The 24,916-nt window shown below is 41.6% G+C and overlaps 1 protein-coding gene across 13 annotated transcripts in view; it reads right to left on the reverse strand.

The window, feature by feature from the left end:
- Window positions 1–24,916, reverse strand: part of ABCB5 (ATP binding cassette subfamily B member 5) — a 170,422-nt gene that overhangs the window by 13,216 nt on the left and 132,290 nt on the right. For all 13 annotated transcript variants that reach the window (XM_075587168.1, XM_075587158.1, XM_075587163.1 and 10 more), the window contains 8 exons: window positions 17,821–17,964; window positions 17,608–17,712; window positions 13,195–13,272; window positions 12,991–13,074; window positions 12,669–12,872; window positions 10,677–10,777; window positions 8,085–8,225; window positions 232–388 (listed from right to left, as the gene is read on the reverse strand). In XM_075587168.1, the coding sequence (XP_075443283.1) occupies window positions 232–388; window positions 8,085–8,225; window positions 10,677–10,777; window positions 12,669–12,872; window positions 12,991–13,074; window positions 13,195–13,272; window positions 17,608–17,712; window positions 17,821–17,964 (1,014 nt within the window). The remainder of the gene's footprint in view (window positions 1–231; window positions 389–8,084; window positions 8,226–10,676; window positions 10,778–12,668; window positions 12,873–12,990; window positions 13,075–13,194; window positions 13,273–17,607; window positions 17,713–17,820; window positions 17,965–24,916) is intronic.

Here is a 24,916-nt window from a genome sequence, read left to right on the forward strand (position 1 = left end):
TGTGTGATGTCACCGTGTGCTTAAAAAAATTGCACACAATTCAATTTTGCATTTATGTAAACTTTGTCATTTTTAAGTTGCATCCCTTGTATTAAGTTTAAGAGGGCATTTCTTGAGGACCACTCACATTGATAAATGATGTGGGGAGTGGTTATTAAAGCAGTCACAATATTATAATGGGATGTGGTATGTATAATTAGAAAGAAATCTAAAAATATTGCCTTCACTTACTGGTTTTTGTCCTTGCTGACTGTAGCTATCAATAGCTGGTTCTCTTTCAAACAATTTGAAAAGATGGGAAGCCGCTGATTTTGCCTTTGCATAGTCAGGGGCAAAGGATAAGGTCTGTCCAACTGCCATAGCTCCATACGTTAGGAGAGAAAATACACTGTGGAGAAAAGTAGAGTATACAATGTTACACACTTATGTGCTTACAACAGAATTAAGCAAAAATAAATCTATGAAACTTACAAATTCTCTGCAGCAATAGACTAAATTATCTACAACACAGGCCATTGAAATACTAAAGAGAAGTGGAGAAGCACGAAAAGTAAAATGGAGGTCATGCATATAGGTCCCGAAAACAGCAACTAGACACACAGCACCAAAATATATCATGTATACTTTTGCCTGTATCTCTGGCACATGTAAGAAACCTGTGAAGTAAGTTCTTGCATGTGACGTAGTTCCTTAGAGCAGTTTACACCATGTTAGGTTTGACATTTTTGACACATAAAGGGAAAATAAATTACACACAGAGCCATAATTCTGCTGTTTATTATAATATGTGCGTCTGCTATCCAATGTTTACTGTCATTAACTAGAATGGCATTTCAAACTGGCTCTGGTATGATACTGTTCTTTGCTTTGGTCCTTAGTGAATCTATCCTTAAATGTCTACAGGGAGAAAACGTTTAATAGCATCCTTTATACAGTACAAGGGTCCCACTGACTTAATCATTTGGACCAGTGGATATCCTGATGAAAATGTAAAAATATGGGAAACAGAAATCGAAAAAATAACGATCAATAGAAAACACACATTTGCCAAAAAATGCATTGCCTGTCACTGTATTTATCTGTACACTTGCAGATTACTACAGTATCAGTCAATGGGCAATCACAAACATAAAAATACATAAATACACCTGAAAAAAGACTTTTCCATACATTCAATATTTTACTTACCTTTAGAAGTATTCACCCTCCGACTCCCGGCTTATCTGCAAAGTTCTTATACCGCAACGTCATCACCCGCAATCCAACGCCATCCACCTTGAAGCTCAGGAACAGGCAAAAAAAAAATCTTCTTTCTTTTATCTTCTATCACTGTCTTCTTTCTTCATCTGTCATTATGTTCTTCTTTTCATTAATCTTCTTTCTTCATCTGTCAATCCAAAACCCCATGTAAATCCACAACAGGATGTTGCTACATTGCTCTATCATGTGCCCACCTCTTTTTTTGTGACATCATCCCGTAAAGTGATGTCACATCCTTTTGAACTAATGTAACCTATCACATGGTACAGCAACCAATGGGATTGTCTTCAATCCCATTGGCTGTAATATCATGTGATATAGCCATGTGGTTTTACGGATGTGACTTACCTCCCTTGGAGATGACGTCACATCCTAAAAAAAAAAAAAGAGGCAGGCACATGATACAGCATTGGAGCTGTACCATCTGACCATAAAATATGACGTCACAGGCCATATATAAGGCCCATATCTCTCATTTTACCTCAAGAAGTCGACGTGACAACATCATGTTGTGGATTTACCATGGGGCTTTGGGTTGACAGATGAAGAAAGAAGATTAAAGCAAAGAAGAAAATAATATCAGACTAAGAAAGAAGACGGTGATAGAAGATAAATGAAAGAAGATTTTTTTTTTACCTGTTACAGATCTTCAAGGTGGATGGCGTTGGATTGTGGGTGATGACGTCGCGGTACGAGAGCTCGCAGAATCGCCGGGAGTCAGAGGGTGAAGACTTCTAAAGGTAAGTAAAATATTGAATGTATGTAAATGTCTTTTTTCAGGTTTTTTTATAGTATTTATTTTTATGTTTGTGATTGCCCATTAATTGATAATGTATTAATCTGTGTCAGATTATACAGTGACAGGCAATGCATTTTTGGCAAATGTTTGTTTTCTATTGATTGTTATTTTTTCGATTTCTGTTTATTGTTTGGATTAAATTGTTTTGAATGTGGATGGCTTGTTTTTAATTCATTTTAGGATTGGTTAGCGTTTTAAATTATTTGTTTTGTTGGTTACTAGTTTTATTAATTTAATTGATTGATTGGCTAGTGGTTTTATTTGTTTAATAGTTTGCTTGGATAGTTGTTTATTTAATTGTATTGTTTTGGAATAACATAATTGTAATAATTTTGCTATTTTGGTGATAAATAATTATTTGTAATGTGTATATTAGGCTATTTAGTTATTTTATTGTTGGGGTGTTTAAGTACTTGTGTATTTCTTTGATTATTGTTTATTTTTCACCTTCATTATTTTTATTAAATTGACCATTGAGTGATATAGTGGCTTATCATGCCCATATTATATGGGCATGACATACCACTGTGCCAATCAATGGGTAGAGGGTGGGTATAGTGGGTCCGTGGTGGGTGGTTAGGCCTCCCGGGAGGGTAGCGGGGGACAGGGGTTAGCAGTAGCCCCTTAATTACTATAGCGGTTATTAATCACTAAAGTGATTAGGGGTTAGGGGCCATTAGATTGTATTTTGCCATGTATTCTTTATGGCAACGGAGGATATGGACCTGGAGTATGCTGCTGAGGATGCCTTTCATGATGGCAGGTGTAAGAAGAAAGTTTTATTTACTTAATTTATGCTAGCTGGCAAATGTTTGATTTTGAATGGGCAAATGATCAATTATCCAGATCTGGATAATAGTTATTTTGCCCATTACTGTACTGTATGTGTTGGGGGGTAGGTGGGGTGTATATATTTCAATGTATTGCAAAAAAATATTTTTGCCCAGGATTGGGACTATTTGAGGACACCCTGACACCCACGGGGACCACCCAAGGGCCACCAGAGTCTCCCAGGGACCACCCAAGGGCCCCCGGACACTCGCAGGAACCACCTGAGGATCCCCAGACACCTGTAGCCTCTGGTATCAATCATGTGGGGGTATATGAGGTGGGTATTAGTGTTTATTGTGGGTAGTGGGGGTGAGGGAAGGGGGTATTTGCCTTTCAATGTATTTTCATTTCATGGGATTCATGCCGGGGGCCCCCGGTGTTGATATTAATGGGTATCCAGGCATCAATTCGAGGCAGGAAAATGCATTTTTTTCCCCCTAAGTCCTGTTTAGCTGCATTATCGTCAGGTTCTCACCACCTTCAAGACAACTTTTCCTGGCGGGAGGATTTTCTGAAGAAAATCGCCATTCTAGAGTCTCAATTAGCCCTGATAACCTACTCGAGGCTACTAGAATTGCAAGAATGTAAAAACCTGCCGATAAGTTGCTTATCGCGTCTCACTTGGCGATTTAAAAAGAAAAAAAATGGCGATAAAGGCTTTTATCGGCTACTTATCGAGGCTTACTGAATAGCAGTAGGCCTTTATGGCGAAAAGGCCTCGATAAGTGCCTTATCGAGGCTTATAGCATAGGCCCCGTAATCACAGTTTTCTGAATTGCTGTACTGTACATACTGTACTGTATTAAACACCAACTTAATTTCAGACAAATATACAGTCAAGCATACAGTAATATGCAATGGTTAGTATTCACAGCAAGCAACGTAGACTCATTCTTTAGCCCCTGCACTGCTGGATAAAAGGTGCAGTCCCACTTAGAAGGATGAAGAAGGAATGGAAGTCATTGAGACACACATTGAGTGTTTCTACCTTACAGTGGTGGCTAAACTTACTCTCAGGCGGCCCGGCGCCGCAGGCGCTTCTATTGTTCAGCGCCATTAGGCGCTGATTGGAGAACCGGCCGCGCGCGGCCGTGAGATACGGCTGGCGTGCGGCCAGTTCCGGCCGCGAAAAGAAAAAGCTGCGAAAAAAAACGGGTTAACGTTAGATTAAGTTTAGCCGCTGCTGTATGTAAAATGAAGAGTTTTTGTCTTTTCTACTCACCGTCGCCCTGCCATGCAAAGCCAGCAGCTAAGTCTAATAAGATGAACGGCATTTGAGTGGGTTTGCTTTACCCTGGTACAAAGCTATACATTTCAGGGGAATTAGGGATTTCGCTTTTTGAATAATACATATAGGGGCTTACACACTAAACCTCCATAAAATCAGTGCATTGCCGAGCGACACTGCATTATTTTAACGCACACACTAAAAAATGTTTATCAAAATGGCATTCACTAATATTACTAAATATTAATTTTAATACTAGTGTACGGGAGCAGGGGGTCTCCTGAGTTGAACCGCATTGATTTCAGCCTACGGAACCCCCTGCTTCCCGAGACACAGGCCCCATTATGTGGTGCCGGTATCCCCACAATTTTTACATCCTCTGCGTCACGGCCCACATGACCAGGGGTTTTAAAAACTGCAGGAGATACCGGCACCCCATACCGTGGCCTGTATCTCAGGAAGTAGGGGGTCTCCGAGGCTGAAATTAATTACAATCTAGTAGTATGCTCCTGGTTACGGCAATGTAATATATATTTTTTTTTAATGGATTACTGATGAAAATTTTAAAGGAAGATAATGTGCTAGCTACATAGAAAATTTAAGGGGTATGTAATGTTTATTTTCTTCTTTAAGGTCCAACTGTTTTCAAATTTTTTATGTGAAAATGAAAACGTGAACCAGGAAAATATTTTCTTTAAATATGTATGTATGTATGTATAACTTTATTGATATAGCGCCCACGATGTACTCAGTGCTTCAAAGACAATACACTACAGGGAATTATAATACAATAAGCGCAATAAAGTCAGACAATAGGAATGGAAATCCCTGCCCCAGAGAGCTTAAAATCAAAGTGGTATGTTGTGAAACTTAGAGACAGCAAATGAGCGAATAAGTGCAGTAGATGGCACTGCCTGGCAGTCGTGACTGTGGGACAATTGCCATAAGTCCAGGCTATTCGAATGCTTAATTTAAGAGGGGAGTTTCAAGGTTTATCTGAAAGGTTTGGAGAGATCGTGCTTGGTGTATACTGAGTGTGAGGGATTTCCACAGATAAGGTGCAGTGAGGGAGAAGGATTTGAGGCATGAGAGCTGTAGAGGTGAAAGGGGTGGAAAGGAGACAGTTGAGGGTAGAGCACAAGTGACGAGCTGGGGCATAGCAAGAGATCAATACTGAAATGTACGAAGGAGTGATGAGTGGAGAGCTTTAAAGGTAAGGAGGAGAACTTACATTACAAAGCTGGTATAAATCCACATGATGTCGTCGTTGTAGAGGTAAAACTCATTAAGTGCATTTTTTTACCTTTTTTCCATGAAAATAGGCTTAGTATAGAAAAATAAGGACTAAGGGCTCATTAAAGGCACCTAATCTTCAGAACTTGTCATATCAAAATACCTTTCTATTTAAATACAGAATTTTTCCTGTCAAAAAGAACATTGAATTGCCTTTTCTTCTGTACTCAGAGTGTAGTTAATAACTTTTACCTCTACAATGACAATATACAAATTACCGTGCTTGTTGATTATCCTTAAACTTTTCGCTATGACGGGTAGTTGCCACTTATGTGACCAAGCAAAAGTAAAATAAAACAGTGCTATACTTTTTTTTTTAACAATTATTCCTGCGAGAGACTTTATATTCACCTAAACAACTACAGTAAGCAGGATATTCTAGTAGCTGCGAGTTTGCACTTGTAAAACCACACAGTTTGACATGGTCATAAATCACAGATTAAAACTAGCCAAAAATATGTATTGTGTACTACAAATCGCAACTATAAAAAGTGACAAACTGCACGGTTAAACAGTCAATTTGCATGGATTGTACTTGCTTTTGAAGTGGAATGACCTGAAGGTGGTACTAACGCCATCCAGAACTTGAAATAGGGCTTTTGGGGAAAGGAAGAGAACTTCAAATTTAGTAGTGTCTCCATTTTATTTATCTATCTATCTATCTATCTATCTTTATTTAAGGATGTCTGTACATCCCTCTGTGATAGGCTGATCGGCCTGTCAACTCATCCAGAAACAGCCAGTGAGGATGCACATCAGTCCCCCTTTGTAATAGGCTGAGTGGCTCACCCAGGGACAGCCAATGAGACTGCACATCTAGTGTAATGAGTGCACATTACCTGTGTAACATCATAAGTGTCAAATAGAAAGTGTCTGTGGAGTTCAAATTGGAGTTAACTTGGAGGTGAAGAATACAAGAATTGGACTCTGCACTTCATCATCAACCCTGCAACCGAGAGAACTTGGCTTTCTAAATGCTCTGACAATTTGTTCACATCTAAATACTAACTTTCTAAGCTTCTGTTTAATCTTTAATTAAGGGGAAGAGAGACAGCAAGGAGGGGAGAGAAGATACAGAGAGAGAGAGACAGCAAGGAGAGGAGACACATAGAGAACCAGCAAAGAGAGGAAGAGACAGAGGGAGACAGCAAGGAGAGGTGGGGCCAGAGAGACAGCAAGGCAAGGAGGAAACAGAGAGAGACAGCAAGGAAAGGAGGAGACTGAGAGAAACAGCAAGGATAGGAGGAGACAGAGGGATGGCAAGGAGGAGGTAATGGAGAGGAGTGTGCACATAGGGCAAGAGTGAGTGCAAAGAAAGGAAAGGAGAGTCAGTAAGGTCAACAAGAGAATAAAACAGAGAGACAGGAAGGAGAAGAGGAGACAGATGAGAGGAGTACAGTAAGTGTAGTGTTCACAGAGAGGAGCAGACACAGTAAGGCAGGGAGTGCAAAGAGGACCACTACATTATAGGATAGTAAGTTGGGGAAGAGGGGACAAGAGACAGCAAGACATTACATGGAGGGCTAAAAACAATGTATAATCAATAACCTTTCAGATCTCCTAGATCAGCGTATATTGCATCACATGTGCATGCATATATACTCCCATACCCCCCTCCAAATACATTTGGGAGAGATGCCTGTGCTGAAAAAGGAGCAGACCTGATAGGTATGCTAATGTTAGGCAAATTACATATTTAAATTAATCACATCCAACACCTCCTAAAAATGTTTCCATAACCCCAAACCTGACAAGTCTTAGTACACTTCTGATGAAGGTGGTACCAGTGCCAGGCCCAGAACCTACAACCTCTGCTATTCAGAGCAGTATCCCTAACATTAAACTACGCCCCTTCCTCCCTGCTACCTTCTTGAAATCCATAATTTTTTACACAATTTGGTACCAGCATTGCCATTTTGTGCAGCATGTAAATTATATATGCAAATGAGGTAAACTCACATATCGCTTTTGCGGGTGGGACAGGGAGAAAGAAAGGGGGGAACAGCAGGGAGATTAGCTGATTTAAATATGTAGAATATATTAAAATAATTTAAATTAGCATATTTCTCACACATCTAAGATGTTTTCACAGATATCTTACAAAGTACAATATAGATTGATCTATTTGAAGGGCATGTTATTTCCAGGTGATTTTGCATTGACAATATCGGAGTCCAATTAATAGATCACCTTCCCCTCTCTTTCCATATTGCACTCCCCCCCTCCCCCTCCTTCTCACTCTGTGACCTGGTAGTAGAGTGGAGATCAGTCACAATAATCTATATTCATCAGACATGACCTGTGAGTGACTCCCTGGCAGATCACTAGGTACTGAATGGGAGAAAGGGAGCTGTGTCAAGGGAATCACTCATACTGTAGGTCGTGGCTGATGATTTGGAAACCAGAACAATCGAGCACCCCTCTGTGGGAAGGACATAGAGTGAGGAAGAGATTTGGTTGGGTAGTTTTAGGGGGAGCCTGGAGAAATCACAGTAATAGTTTTCTGATGACAAGCTGCTATTTCACGCTCTTTATTGGAACCCACAGCATACTGTATGTGAAAGCATAATATCTGTCTTAATATATCTTTCCCGGTAAAATATTTTCAAAATAGACACATAAATTACTTACAGAAACAACTTTTATACTGATATAAAATAAGACAGTACTTACAGAAACACATTTTCTGCATTCATCCTTCCAATTTGAATCATGTATGCCCCAAAGCGATAACTTGCAGCATAGGCGAAATGTATGAAGGACTGACTAAATGCAAAACAAATGCCATATATCTGTGCTTTGCGTTGGGAATTCCTGCAACATACAGTACAGTAAGTATTTAAGAAATAATTTACATTCTAAAAATTCTGGACTTTCACTCTAAAGGATTCATTCAAGTGTTAGACGGTCAGGTACTGTACAACTGCCACATATACCTATTTGTCTTGGTTCAAGTAAAGTAATTTAATTATGATTATTTATAACTAATTATATGGCTTAGTATGAAAAATCACTTGTGAGAACATTCACATGTCTCACACAGGTCTGCAAACCTGCTTTTCACCATTATCTCCTATCAGTGCTTCCATTGCAGCAAGGGATTCTGGGAAATTACATGCAAACAAGCACACAGTTTCACCTTTTGCTTCAAATCCATTTTAACATTGACTTTTTTTTACCCACCATAATGTATTTAAAGTGTGGTTAAAACCTACCCCAACTTCAAATTCCAAAGCCAGTATAACCAGCCTCACACTGATGAGACTCAAAAGGTCAAATGGCTGTCTTTGAGTAGGTTTATTGGCTATGCACTTCAACCCAGGCTGTGCTGAAAAGCTGTGTAATACAGCAGGCATATGCTTTTAGGAGAAAAAAACACAAGAAAAGCGCAAAATGCAAATGGTGAAGTATGTCATGTACAATTGTATTCGTGATAAGGAGGTATGTATTAAGCGTACATCAATATAAAAAATATGAGCATTCATGTGCAGTAATGCACAGAGTTACCACACTGCAGTCATCTGGGATGGAAGGTGAGACCCAATGGTACAGCAACTGTCGTAAGCGCGACGTCATCGGTGTTGCGACAGTTGCTGTACCATTGTGTCTCACCTTCCATCCCAGATGACTGCAGTGTGGTAACTCTGTGTATTACTGCACATGAATGCTCATATTGTTTTATATTGATGTACGCTTAATACATACCTCCTTATCACGAATACAATTGTACATGACATACTTCACCATTTGCGTTTTGCGCTTTTCTTGTGTTTTTTTCTTCTAGTTTGTGTGAGTGCTGAGCCACTCTTTGATTTAGCAGCACACGCCACAACCAATGGACTGTATGGTTTGAATTTCAGAGTAGAGTAACACCTGTATCAATTTTGTTTTATTTAACATAATATACAAGGGTGATTTATATGGTGCACTATAATATAATACATAGTGATTCACATTTTGTAAGGTGTGTTTTGGGTTGCGCACATATTTCTTCATTGTATATGCTTTTAGGAGTCTATGTTAAAATGGATTTGAAGCTAAATTGTGTGCTCATTTGCATATCATTTCCCAGAATCCCTTGCTGCAGTGGAAGCATTGTATGCTAGGAGATAATGGTGAAAAGCAGGGTTGCAAACCTGTAAATGTGCTCACAAGTGATATTTAATTTGCTGTATGCTATATAGTGGAGGGTTTTTGTCACTTTTTTACCAACTTATTTAAGCTATGGCTTAGTTGAAAATCTATAATGGAAAATTACCATATTTGTCCTATTTTTTATTCTCATGTGTTTAAGTATACTAGGAATGCTACGGATTATAACTATAACAATCTTTGTCATAATACATTTTTTATAAGGTCAAACAGGCATATATAAAAAGATTATCTCTTTCGTTATTGGGTTATTTACATATACACTCCCTGACAAACCTGAGACATATACATTGTCATTAGATCTTAAGCTTTGACAAATTCAGGACAGTATCATAAACCAACATAGTGGGCCACATATTTACTAAACGATACTTCTCCAAAAAACATCTTCTGTTGCCTGAAGATACTTTATGGACCATAAGGTGTCTTCCAGCATGGAAGGTTCTTATGGAACAGCATAAGAAAGCTTAGTAAATATGAAACACTATGTAATTTACTATCATCATGTATCAAAATGACAAACATATCAATACGTCAAAAGTCATAATGTTAGGAACAATTTCTGAATAAAAGAAGTTTGGCGGTTTCATAGCAGCAGATTTCACTATATAGTGAAATACCAAAACTTTTGCCAATGCGAGAAGATAAAATACTATTATTATGATTTCTGCACTAGTAATGTGCTACTTACTGCACAGTGAATGTTAGGCACGCACGAAAACAGAAAGGAACAAGTCCATTCTCAATTTGTAATTGTGCGGAAGAAATCTAGTCCTTACCTTTTGCTTTATACATTATATAAAATGCATGCTACACCTAGAAATACTGTAAATAAACAAAATAAAACACACACTAATTATTTTACAACCTTTAGTTGTCTGTCTGTTAGTTTTGTCATTACTTTTCTAATCTTTCTTTCACTCTTACATTTAATAAAATGTACATTGCATACAGTATTTCCCCTCCTCCATTTCCATTGGTGTGTAACCATTGTCATTGTATTAATGTACAGTAGTATACTAATATTGTACCTTATATTGTAAAACATTGAATATAGCACAGCTACTGTATAAGAATAATGTGAATTATAATCAGAGTCTGGTAATATCTGACCTGTACGGTTTCTGTAAACTTTCACTGTACATTTTTTCAAAGTTTCTCTCTGTAGTTAATGATACAACTGTTCGTATATTCTCCACAGCTTCTGTGGCAATCTATGAATTTATTGAGGAAGAAAATAAAATAACGATACAAACTTAATACTGAACTATTATTTAACATAACATTTTAAATAAAGGATCACAATAATAAAAAAAAGTGTTAGAGTAGCTCTCTTCGCTTTGTGTATGTGCCATTAAAGTTAGTTGTGCTTCCGGAACCAGCAGTCCAGGTCTGTTTCTCTCGGCTGTGCACGGCTATTACCTACCTGTCTAAAAACAAAGTGAAATGTTTATGCTAATTGTAAATAACCACAGCACTAAGGTTGTGTTGGATATGCCAAGGGGGGGAAGAAGGTGCTGCTTCCCCACCTTTCCTCTACCCTTTCACATGTGCGGCACAAGGATGTTTCAAGGTGGAATATCCTTGGGAAGAATGCATGATGCTGTAGCTTCAACCCATTGGTGATCTATTGGTGGAAATCTCATGGAGACTCATTTGAAGATACTATGTACTTGGTTAGGTGTTGTGGTTAGGCTTGTGGGTCACTTGCCAGATAGCGGGCTTATTGTGTATTGTCAATTATTTGGACAATTTCTTTATTTATGGACCCAGTGGGGGTCGATATGTGCACAACTTTTGTCATATTTTTGCCAAGCAACCAAACAGTTTGGTGTTGATATCTGAAGAAAATATTTAAAGTCCTATGATGATGGTCATTTTATTGGAATTGTGATTGAGTAAAAATAAATGTGTGTTTTGTTTGTATACGACAAGAGAAATTAGATGGGATCTTATGATACAGCCGTATGTTCGGAAAAAATCCCTTTGTGTTGGAGTCTTGTCCATTTTAGCTTTTACCTGAAAGGGTTTCCCCTATTGGTTGGATATTTTCTAATCAGTTATCATTGGCTACAATTGGAGATCTCTGCATCATTGTATGCACCTTTCTTTTTCTCTTAAAGATGATGTAAAGGTAAGGAGACATACTAGGTGTCATAGGGCAATCGAGAGGTGCAGAGTTCACATGAACTGTGTGTGCCCAAAGCAGCAGGTGGTTTTAAAGTAGCCTAAAGTGTAAGTTAACTCCGCTAGCAAGGTTCTGTACTTTGGGGGGTTCATGAGCCATTTTTCCCAGAAATGTTGCCACTGTCATCATTTGTGAGATGTTGGTGGATGGGTAGTTCATGCCCTCCCTGGTTAAATAGCCACAATTCTAAGACTGTGGAGACTATGATGGGGCGGGGCACCTCTCCCTCTATCTCCAACCTCTTCACCGCTGGGGGAGGAGGGGATACAGGGATGATTGGAATATCCTTAGGGCGAGCGTGCAATGGTCTAGCTCTGTCCCCTTTGTGATCTATTGGCGGCCATTTCATGAAGAAGGCTTCATTGTTTGTAATTGTGTTATATATTAAAATATACAATATATATTGATGAAACACAAAAGGATCTATGTGCTTATTACATGTTGTCTTTGTAACAGCTTTGCGGTTTTGTGATGCCTGCCACACTGGCACCTAGTTAATGTTGAGCAGTTGCATGACAGTGTTATGTGTGCCCAGGGTGCTGTTAGGAACTGTAGCAGTCATGAGACGCAGCAAGGCCATTGGGCTCTCAACATTATGAGACAGTTGAGTGTGGGATGCAATTACATTTTTTGTAACTTTTAAAAGGAACAAATGCTTCTCCCCCCCCCCCCCCAGATATGTTGTCACTGCCATCATTTGTGGAATCAGAGTGGATTTGGTTCCTGCCCATGTAAGATTTTGTCAACCTTAGTGTGACACAGAAAGGTAACAGAATGCACAATATTTGACTAAAAAGAATATAGATTTACTCCCTAAAAGCAAACTATTGTGGTCTACAGCTCAAAATAGCTTACTTTGGTATTTGTATAGAATTTGCAAGTAATATATACAATTAAAGCTAAGTAAATAATGTTACCTTTCCAGCTTGTTGGAGTTGCTTTTTATCACGATTAGCAAAGCCAGCTAATGCACTAGTCTCAAGCAATCCGGTGACAACCAGAATGGGAGTCATGAACAGAATTAGCAGAGTCATTTCCCAGCCAAAAACAAATGCCAGTATGACTGACAATCCCATGCTGGCCACGTTGAGTGCAATTAAACCAAGTCTGGAGCCTGTTGCCTAAAATAAGAAAGCATCTATAAGAATAGCAGGATACAAGCACAAAAGCATAAATCATACACAGACACAATAATAAAATTAAACAAATACAAAGTATAAAGAATAAAGATGTAGTTACTGTCTGAATTTGTGAAGCATCTGTGGCGAGTCTTGTTGTTAAAGCTCCAGTATTATTTCTCTTGTCATCAAACCATGAAATTTCCTAGGTAATTTCACAAAACAATTTATAAGAGTTATGTAATTTGAAATTGAAATAATGAATATATATGCATACTTACTGGTAAATATATATTCATGTAGTAAAATCATGTTTCAGACTAACCTGGTGCAGCATAGCTTTAAATGCCATTTGTCTTAATCTCATTGTTAGGACTTCTCCAGATCTTCCAAACGAAAAACCCTGGAGAAAAAAAAAACAATAGTGAAAGAAATGTGGTCAACAAAAACTATTAGAGAGGCAGAAATGTTTTATATATATGTAACCCTTTTATCCCACCACCCCCCTAAGTGATCTGGGGGGGTACTCTCCTTCACTGGTTACACAAGTATATTGGTGCTGGAACCTGTTGGTAACAGGAGGGCTGAGGGCTCTGCGGTGGTGTGGGGAGAGCCAGGACAGGGACAGAGGGTGGGACATCTTACCTTGTTCTGGTCATCTCTGGGTTGTGCAGTGCCTCCAGCCAGTAGGGATCCTCTGGGGTCTTCAGAGGAGGGACCCCCACTGACACTCTTCACATACCAGAGACAGAGTTCTACACAGCAGTATCTTTCTGGAGTTTTATTGCAGCATCAGCACAGCAGCAGCATAGCAGCACAGCATCACAGTATCACAGCAGCACAGTATCACAGCATCATTCCTGTCTCTCTAGCTCAGAGCCCTGGCTAGCATCATGATCTTCTTGCCCCCCCCCTCCCCCCCCAACCCAGCATGGGTGGAGGGAGAGAGAGAGTTTCTGTAATTACTCCTCTCACTCGTAGATCACAGACTCAACTGACTCCTAACTAACTGGCTAACTGACTACTTAATTTAGGAGTTGTGTCTCAATTAGAATATCTCAGGGGAGTGTCTCTAACTTTTAATCATTACAAGACAAAGCCGGATACAGATTGGCCCACACGCAGCAGGTCGTTTTCCAACCAATATCCACCCCTTTGATTGACAACCTCAGGTTGCAAGGCCCGCCCTTGAATATGGTTACATATTCAAGGCTGAATAAACATACAGACCTTTTGAAGGAATTAACCTTTCCACTGCCTGTTCTAACAGGACTGACAGAAGAAAAGCCCCAGAACAAGAAGTAACTGCCGGGAGGCCATGTTACATTTATTATATACAGTATATGTAGCCATGCATGTAAAATGGTCTGCAGTTGTCTCCCCTGCTGGCAGTAAACCTGGTATGTTACAGGGATGCCAGCAGTAATTATGGAGGTTTGCCCTCATACCCTGGTGAGGTGACCTATGTATGGGTGGGAGTGGCTATCAGCTCTGAGTCCACAGTTAGTGACATCAGAGTTGTGACAGCTCCTGAAGTATATAAGGCACAGCACTGTACAAAAGTAGTTGGTTGCTGAGTTGCTGAGTGTTGGGAAGGAAGGACCCACTAGTGCAGTAACTAGTGGTCCATTTCTACATTAATCTAGAGAAGAGCCACACTGTGTCCAGGGACCTGGCACAGGGGTGATCTCCCTACGGGGAGAGGGGATCCCACTCCATTGGGAGGGCGTACCTGGCAAAGGGACAGCAGAGAACTATGTGCGGCTGAGACAGCTGGCTGTGAAGGGCAGCTTGCCCACCAAGCAACAATAAAGATGTCTTGTTCAATGATACCCCCACTGTGTGAGTGTGAAGTTACTCTCCAGTGGACGGCACCACCAAGAAGGAGTTCTTCATCAGGACCATCTCCCTGCAGATGCATAGACCCTGATGGGGTGGAGGCGCTGCACGTGATATAGGTAGGACTCGCACCCACTACCTCAGCTGCCTGTCTTGATTGACAATCCCCGAATACCATCATGCGGGATACTCAGGAGTCCTGTTGCCTACAGGTGCACCACCAAACACAACCATGTAATGGGGCTGGTTAGACCACACGGGCCAATATGAGATTGGGTGGGTCACACTAGAGGGAACAACCGTTACATATATAGATAGAAAGAAATAAGAAATAAGAAATAACTATGCAATGTTCACATAAAAGCTATCTTTAAGGATACCTTTTATGTGAACATCGCATATTTATTTCTTGTAAGTGTGCATTGCCTACCACCTATTTTTATAAATAAATATTCATCTTCCTACTGTGAAGATAATGCACTAGGGGGTGCGCTTTTTTCTTTTCTTTTTCATTTCAGTTGTGAAAGTGATTCCTCCTTTGGATTCGGCTGCCCCCCGCTATAACAATTGGTTATTAGCTTCTCCCTGGTTTGAAGCTTGGAATATTACCTGGACTATCAAGTTTGCTTAATTGTTTTAATTTATTTATATATTTTTTTTCTGGGTCTTATTCATATTTATATGTTTAAGGACATTTTGTTTGTGGTATCGCCCTGTTGTGTTTTAATATTAATATATATATATATATATATATATATATATACAGTATATATATAAAACATACACAGAGAAGTGAATACCGCGTCACTACCAAAAAATAATGCAATGTCAAATAAACCTACCTAAATCAGAAAAATATAACTGAGATAGTTGTAACAGAAATAAAGTATAAGCTGTAGGTGGTGCTAGAGGAAAAATATAAATATGAAAACACAAAAGAAAAAGAAACCTCTAAAATAGCACTCAGACAAATAATTGCAAAAATAAAAAGAGTACTTTAATTAAATCCAGAAAATAACAGACATACAAACAACTGACTGGTGAGCCTACCTGACTAAAAAATAATTGGTGGACAAAAAAAAAAAAAAAAAATTTTTACAGAAAAATATTAAAGAAAAACACAATATAATAGACCCAAAGAAAATAAACAATGATGCCCTAAGAAAAACCTTGCTCACTGAGGGAAAAGATTATTTCCCGCAATGAAGCAATACAGACCGGCCGGTCATCAGATATGTTGTTGGCTGAAAGACATCATGGGTCAAAGATGCTAAACTAAGAAAATATTCACAGAGAAAACATGAGTGCTTGTACTGATAGCAGTTAGAATGTCAATAACACAAAAATGAACCTAATGCAGTTCAAATAGTATTAGAGCAAGGAATACATATAGACCCATCTAGTGACCCAAATACATAAATGAAAGCAAATGGGAAAACAAAGGGAGTAATGGATATTTCTGATTATTCTTTCAGCCAACAACATATCTGATGACCGGCTGGTCTGTATTTTTTTTTTTGTCCACCAATTATTTTTTAGTCAGGTAGGCTCACCAGTCAGTTGTTTGTATGTCTGTTATTTTCTGGATTTAATTAAAGTACCCTTTTTATTTTTGCAATTATTTGTCTGAGTGCTATTTTAGAGGTTTCTTTTTCTTTTGTGTTTTTATATATATATATATATATATATATATATATATATATATATATATATATATATAAAAATATTAAAATATAATTTATGATGTGTTGTGTTTTAATATTAATATATATATATATATAACATTATAACTCTTAAAACAATATTTATCTTGTATATATTTGGAGATGTTTATCACATGTTTCCTGCCCTGGGCAAAGGATTTTTACATCTGCTTCACCCCAGAAGTGGACATTTGAAAGGGTTCCCCAAGAGCAGCTCCCCTCTGCACAGAACCAGCGTGTTAAGGGTTAACATCTGCAATTGCTTGCTATGTTTCCTGCCCTGGACAAAGGATTTTCAGAGCACAGCTGAATTAATCGAGAACCCCTTCAGCCTACATCCGCGTCGACCCAAAAGCAGGAGCCAAGCGGTGTTAGCCATTTATTGCCATTTGCTGGTGTTACAGATGCTCTGATACAATCCAAAACACACCAACCTTCTCACTTCCTGTACCTTTTGTTTCCACATACCCTTCCTTATAGATTATAAGCTCCTTTGGGCAGGACCTCTTCTAACACAACACATTGCAGGCCTACCGTACCTCTTCTAACACAATTTTAACCTTGTCTGTAACTGTTGCAAACACTCATCATCATATATTATCTGTAACTGTCCCTAAAATGTCTGTAAATGGAATGTATTACAGCAATTCATTTAATGCAATCATGTATTATCATAACTCTGTGCCCAGGACATCCTTGACAACGAGAGGCAACTCTCAATGTATTACTTCCTGGTAAAACTTTTTTTTAAATAATAATAAATAAATATATACATAGCAACCATGAGCACCCACCCAATTTGCTGTGAAATTGTCTTCCACCTACTGGAGAAGAATTCAGTTCAAAGGAATGGGATAGAAAAATTCTCTAGCACACGGAAGACGGCTACATATTAAATATAGTGTGACATCTTTATTATGTTCGCTTTCACTTTTGATTTAAATAATGTATTGTAACACATTTACTTTCCACTGAAACAAAAGAACAAACTAAATATATTTTAAGTAAATTAAAATTATATTGTGTGTTTTGGCAAAAATGACTGATATAGTCAACTATAAGTATAGTCAACTACAACTAGTTTGACGTTAACTAGTTTGGCCTTTTTCACTCCTCTCATACCGTGTAATGATTGGGACATGGTCCATGAACGGTAAAGGCGATTCATTTTAAAAGGAATAAAAATAATACATTACCTGTATAAAATACGTAAAAAAAGACATCACACCGAGGACAACAAAAATAATGGAGTACATGTTTGTTTCATGTCGGATTCTGTCTGCATCATCAGTAGAAAAAGTCTGTCAGAGACAAGGAGGAAAATAGATTTATATTGAGTTAAACTGTGTATACCTGACTGAATTAATACCATACTCAGTGTCAATGCTGTTAACATCTTGTAAACTTACTGCTATAATTTTGGCAAAAAAGATGCAAAATATTGGATGTGCTCCCCCGTTGATAACTGCAGCAAGAGTTCCAAGGAGAATAGATGGCCACTCTGATTTGTTTAATTTTAAAAGTTTGAAGAAGGAAACTTTAGGAAGATCCTCCTGGAAAAGGAACATGAGAAATGAATAAGCCGTGTTTTATTTATTGCTTACTTGTTTTTGCATTTAACTTTAATGGGTAACCTGCTCTCTGAAGACATTTTAATGCCCATTGCATTTGTTACAAAGCTTGTTTGGGCCAATATCTAGTGTAGCAGAGGAAAGCAAGTTGCAATAGTCATGTCTGCAAAGATGGTAAGTAGAAGTACATCTTTAAATGTGCACTCTGCAGTGTTCATGTGTCATTATTTATGTTTTATATGAATTTCAGGACAATAAGGAATCTGATTAGTGCTTATTTTCTATAAATTAACTGCAATAAATTATCTTAAATTAAAAGTATTCACTTGTTGGGAACTATGGGGGATATTCATGAAACTGTTATTGTGCCGATCAGGACACTGTTGCACAGATTGAAGGAAGGTTCCGTATGAATGTGTCCCAATTAGCACTATAGCATTTTAATGAATAACACTCTTTGGGGCATTTTCACTAAACCTCGATAAAATCAGTTCATTGCCGAGCGACTTTGCATTGTTTTACCGCACTATAAAACATGTGTCAAAACAGTATTCACTAAGAAAAAACACTACTGTATTATTTTAAAGTGCGGTCAAAAAATGCAAGTTCACACTTCTTGTTTTTTTTTTTCCTTCGGGGGCCTATTTACTAAACCGATAAAATCAGTGCGTTGCCAAACGACTTTGCATTGATTTATCGCGCACTTAAACATGTTGGTAAAAATGGATTTCACTAAGAAAAAAGTTTTTAAATGTCCAATAAAAAAATGCACTATCAAACGACTTCTTTCTTCTTCTAAGTATTTCCGCGCTATAATCCTAGTGATCGGCAGATGATAGAAACTGCAGCCTGGAAGAGCTGCATGGAGACGGTGCAACTCCAAGCGCGGCTCTTACAGGCGGACGTGCAGTTTCAATATTAATTTTAAAACGAGTGTGCAGGAGCAGGGGTGTTAGGATTCTCTACCCATTTAACTGTGCCCAAGAGGGGCACATCTTGGAGGAGTGTTATATATGGGGCATCACTAATATCAAGTACATAATTTTTGATTTTTGCCTTTGGTGTGTTTTAGATGTATTATATTAATGATGTTTAAATATTGTTCCAAATAGGCTCTCATATGTATTTTTATACTGTAATTCAGTGTTTTACTAGGGCTAACAAAGCTGGGAAGTATTCAATAGATCTAGTTCGCATAACCTGATCTAGGATTTGATGGGGGTAGGGTACTTGCTTTTATAGTTGGCTGCCCTATTTAGTACTGTATATAGAATTATTTTTATATTTCTATATTTTTTATATTTATTCATTTGAATATTGATGAGACATCTGTCTCAAGATTGTATAATTAACACTCATTGAGACATTGTTTTTTCCATGTATCGTTAGTAGGAGACAACTCTGAATCTCATGCCCAAGGTAGGTGTTGATTTTCAGGACTGTGTTAAATTGTGTGCCTGATATATGGTTCTTTCATTCATTTTAATTCCAGTTGGGACATTAACGTCTAACTAGGATATCTGCCTTATGTTTTATACTCTCTATGGAGCATTGATTACATTACTATACTCCTATATGTTGCTAGATTGCGTTAGTATAGTATTATTAGAACAATTGCATATAATGTTAGATCTTAGGTCTGACAATGGTAATACTCATCCCAAGTCCTCTCACTCTGTAATGCAAATTATTTACTGCCTTTTATACTTATGTAACCATGCTGTAAAATGGCTGCAGTCATCTCTCCTGCTGACAGTAAGGCCTGGTAAGTTATGGGCATGCCAGCAGTAATCATGGAGGTTTGCCCTCACACCCTGGTGAAGTGCCCTATGTATGGATGGGAGTGGTCACATGCTCTGAATCCATGGTTAGTGATGTCAGAGTTGTGCCAGCCCCCAGAGGATACATAAGGCACAGCACGGTGCAAAAAGTTAGTTCCTCAGGTTGCTGAGTTGTAAAGGAGTAAGCTGTTGGAAGGACAGTGTATGGAACTGTGACCAGGGACCTGGTCACAGTAAAGATATCCCTACGGGATAGGGAATCCACCTATTAAGGGAAGATATACCTTTTAAAGGGAAGTACGGTGAACAATGGAGGGCTAAGGATACCCATTGTGACGGGCAGCTGGCCCACCGTATTCAATAAAGATGTTCCTGATCAAAGACACTGTCGTGTGTAAGTGTGGAATCATTGCACAGAGAGGGGCACCACAGAGGAGTTCCTCACCAGGACCATCCACAAGCTCAAGCTGGGATCCTGATGAGGTGGAGGCGCTGCACTGGATCTAGGTAGGACTCAGCACACTACCTCAGCTGCCTGTCTGGTTGGCAATCCCCACACAACATCATGCGGGAGACTCAGGAGTCCTGTTGCCAACAGGTGCACCACCAGACTACACTGTAATGGGGACTGGTTAGACCACAGGGGCCAATGTGAGATTGGGTGGGTCAGGCTAAGCCAGAAAATCCATTACATTGGAGGCGCTGCTGAGATATGTAGACCTGTCAACAGGACAGGCTTTTGCTAGGTCACTTGGAAACAGGGAGAGTGTCTGCTGCCACTTTGTGCTGCGTTGGGATGGAGCCTAGGGGTAGTCAGGGGGCTGATGGAGTATAGTCAGCTTGCAGGGATGACCTAGGGGCCTGAAAGGAGTTGGAGGTTTGGAGAGGGGCTATAGCTTAACAGGTCTCCTTGAGGCAGTGCTAGTTGGTAAGAAGCCTGGAAGGACAGCCTGGTAACGAGTCAGGGGTACCGGAGAGGATCTACGCTAGACTAGCCAACAGTAGGTAGACGTCAAGTACTGCATGGAAGCTCCAGAGTACTCTAGCCCATTCCAGACCACTTACCAAAGGGAGCACAGACTGGGAGGAAGGAGATACAGCAGACACAGAGAGAGTGAGCCTAGCCTGAGGTAATGCAACACGAGTCCAGCCTACATTAGGTACACAAGGTGGTGCATCAGAGAAATCTTTATTGTGCCTGTGTGGTAGCTGCCCCGCAGAGAGGAGCTCCATGTACAATAATCCCGAAAACAATACATCTATGGCGACCGCAAGAATGGAGAATCCGCACGGTGCGGAGTGTTCAAAATGGCGGACCGAGGCAGATGGAGGGAGCGCATGTGATGTGGGAGAGCAAGCTACAGAAATGACTTTCACGAGCCTGCTGTGGAGTGGTGCTAAGGCTGTGGCTGTGCCGTTTTGGTCTGTCTAGGACCTAGGGGTATGGCCCCTGATGACAATGAGGAGGACATTGCCGTGACTTGTGGAGAATATTATGAGAGTGACTGTCAGTCGGCATACAAACAGATGAACGCTACCTCAATTATTGAAGAGACTGACAGTGCAACGCAAGATGGCGGCTCCCGCTTCCCTGGGAGACCGCGTGGGTTTGCTGAAGAGAATTCTGCATTTGCAAAACTTGCAGAGAGTTGCCCAGGAGTGGCGGTAACAGGAAAACCCCGCCCTGATGGGGGGTATGACGCGAAAGCTGCGGCCGCGCCCTCATGGACAGTGACTAATTCAGCCCCAGTGCTGAGCCAACCAATTAGCCTGTGGGACCCTCCTCTAATCTCAACCAGGGGGAGTGGTTTCCAACTATGCCCCGTGAGTATGAATCCCGCGGAGCAAGGGGCTGGTGAACCGGCGGTGATGTTACCAAAAGTAGTTCCTGCGGCTGGGGCTGTATGCAGAAAGGAAGGATACTTTGCAAGCAAGGCAGCTGCAATAAAACGGCTGGAATTGGCGCCAAAGGAAGAACCCCACCCTGTTGGGGATAAGGGCGCGAAAGCTGTGGCCGCACCCTCTAGGACTGAAAGAGATGCGGCCTCAATTAAAGGACATCCTATTACCGTTGTGGGACCCGCCCATAATTGCTACTACTGGGGGCGGGTTTCAACTATGTCAGATGAGGGTGGAGCTGGACCAAGGAGTGGCTGCCAACTCAGCCCATGCTGATCAGTCACGAGGAGCCAGCTTAGCGAGCAGACCGTTGCAGAGAGTGACTCCCACAAAAAGAATGGATCAACCCCAAGAGGTGATGGGCATGATGACCACCCAGCCATACTCGATACCAGGAGGCGTGCTGGTAATCCGGGTGTCTGGGACTGAGACTGTGGTGGGCCTCTGCCTTCAATGCAGAATACCAGGCGGTACTGTGAATACAGCGGGGCACTGTCCACAGTGTGGTACGCAGTATCTATGGCCTATGCCCACATTTGTGCCGATTCAAGCTATGGAACCCGCGGTGAAGACGGCTGTGCCGACCGCCGAACTTCCCGGTGCTCTATGGCGGGAGAGTCCGGATCCCGGAGAATGGGGATCGGGAAGTGTTATTCTGCCTGAGGACAAACAGGAGAAATCGGACGGTCAGTGTATCGACCAGGAGGCTAAACGGCGATCACCACGATTGGTGACCCCGAACAAGGAGCTGGTGGACCCCTCCGGTGAGGATCCCGGAGAGCGGTATGGGGCTGTGATCCGGCCCGTGGCGATACCCTGTGGAGGGAACGGAAGGAAGACGCCACTTACCAAGACCAGCGGTGAGAGGAGTCGGATGTCGCCCGTAGAGCGGAAGGTTGAGAGGCGGAGCCCTTCCCAGTCGGGGACCGGCGGGTCCAGCGGCGACGGGCGGTCCACGCCCAACCAGCGGAGTGGTAAGGCAAGTCCTAATGCTTACCTAGCTCCGATAAAGGCTGTTGCGGAGGAAAGGCCATGCCAGGCCCAGGCGGCGCACGTGCGGGCAGCGGAACTTCCGGACGTCATCGTGGAGGAAGAGATCCCGCATGGGGATCCATCACAAGATGGCGGCGTATCCGGTTCCGGCGCTGACGATACTTCCGGCGGGGATAGCGGAGCGACCGGAAGGAGATCATCTACGCTTCAGCGATCGGGTGGCGGTGCCCGATCACCAGTGAAGGCCAAGAGCTGGCAGGCGGTGAGGAAAGCAGAGAAGGGTGAGACTTCCCCAGCGGATCGGCCACACAGTGGTTCAGGACTATCCGAGGGTAGAGAGCGGGTCGGAACCCCGCGTATACCCGTTGCCCGTCCCTATGCCCAACCCCATGCCCTAATTAATGCCCCTGTCCCAGTCACCTTTTCCTGTGGGTCTACATCCAGCTTGGGGGTGTCGGAAGGGTCCCAGGGAATTGGTGAGGAACGGACTGGGGAGAGACTGGGCAGCTATGCATCTGATGGCGGATCAAGGGGTGGGGGGCAATTGCGGAAGGTATCGGAATCCAGGTGGGTGCCTAAAGTGGCCATAGTTCAGCTGGAGGAGAGCTCCAAACAGGAGAGGTGGTCAAATCCTCCCCACTCAATAGGGACCTCGGGGGTATCTTCGTGGGGGGATACTGAGGAAGGGGATTCGCTAGAGTGGGGACCCGAAGGACTTCAGGAGAACCGATGGTGGGCCCCCTTATTTGAGGGATATGTGGGGTGGATGGACCGCACGCGGTTCCTGCTGCAAAGATAGGATGTAGTGGACTATTGGTGGGCGGTAGGGGAGTTTACACCTGCTCAGAGGAAGGAGGAGATGCAGGAAAGGTGGAGACTGATATGCCAGAATGAGATAGAACCTATGGGGCCAGAGATGTTATCTGACCCTGTGGACCCAGACGAACCCCTATCATGGGTGCTGCCAGGAAGGGCAGGGAACGCCGAGTTGACCCGGATCAGCCGGGCCGAGAGGGCTATTGCAGCCAAGTATAAACTTTCTCACGGCCTAGAGTACCCATACGTTCCCGAACCTATTATGGAGGAAATTGAGGAGAATAGGGATAGGTGGTTAAGGGAGACCATTGAAGAATACATGGTCAACAAAGGGGGTGCTATTACAGGTAGCCGGGCTGAAGAAAGAATAGATCACCTAATGAGGGTTTGGAGCATTGGGCGGAATGTGTACAAACACAAAGTAGTATACCGGCCTGAGAGGGGGTTGCCGCGTAACTACAGTATAACTGTCCTGGATATGGGGGGTCGGGAGGTTAAGAAACCTGACCCTCGGCACTACTATTAGGAAGTAAAGGATAGTTGTTGCGCGAGTTCGTGGCTGCTGGTCGGGGCGCGCTTGGCGCAAGATGTTATCATGCAACTGTAATGTTTGAATAATTATGTGTGTTTTTCATTTTACAGTGCTTCCTGAAGAAAGGTACTTCACATTTAGGTCCCAGCCGGGGACGGTGGGATTCACCAGGGGGAGAATGTAACCATGCTGTAAAATGGCTGCAGTCATCTCTCCTGCTGACAGTAAGGCCTGGTAAGTTATGGGCATGCCAGCAGTAATTATGGAGGTTTGCCCTCACACCCTGGTGAAGTGCCCTATGTATGGATGGGAGTGGTCACATGCTCTGAATCCATGGTTAGTGATGTCAGAGTTGTGCCAGCCCCCAGAGGATACATAAGGCACAGCACGGTGCAAAAAGTTAGTTCCTCAGGTTGCTGAGTTGTAAAGGAGTAAGCTGTTGGAAGGACAGTGTATGGAACTGTGACCAGGGACCTGGTCACAGTAAAGATATCCCTACGGGGATAGGGAATCCACCTATTAAGGGAAGATATACCCTTTAAAGGGAAGTACGGTGAACAATGGAGGGCTAAGGATACCCATTGTGACGGGCAGCTGGCCCACCGTATTCAATAAAGATTTTCCTGATCAAAGACACTCTCGTGTGTAAGTGTGGAGTCATTGCACAGAGAGGGGCACCACAGAGGAGTTCCTGACCAGGACCATCCACAAGCTCAAGCTGGGATCCTGATGAGGTGGAGGCGCTGCACTGGATCTAGGTAGGACTCAGCACACTACCTCAGCTGCCTGTTTGGGTTGGCAATCCCCACACAACATCATGCGGGAGACTCAGGAGTCCTGTTGCCAACAGGTGCACCACCAGACACTACACTGTAATGGGGACTGGTTAGACCACAGGGGCCAATGTGAGATT

This window comes from Ascaphus truei, chromosome 2 (assembly GCF_040206685.1).
Source record: "Ascaphus truei isolate aAscTru1 chromosome 2, aAscTru1.hap1, whole genome shotgun sequence".
Taxonomy (NCBI): Eukaryota; Metazoa; Chordata; class Amphibia; order Anura; family Ascaphidae; genus Ascaphus; species Ascaphus truei.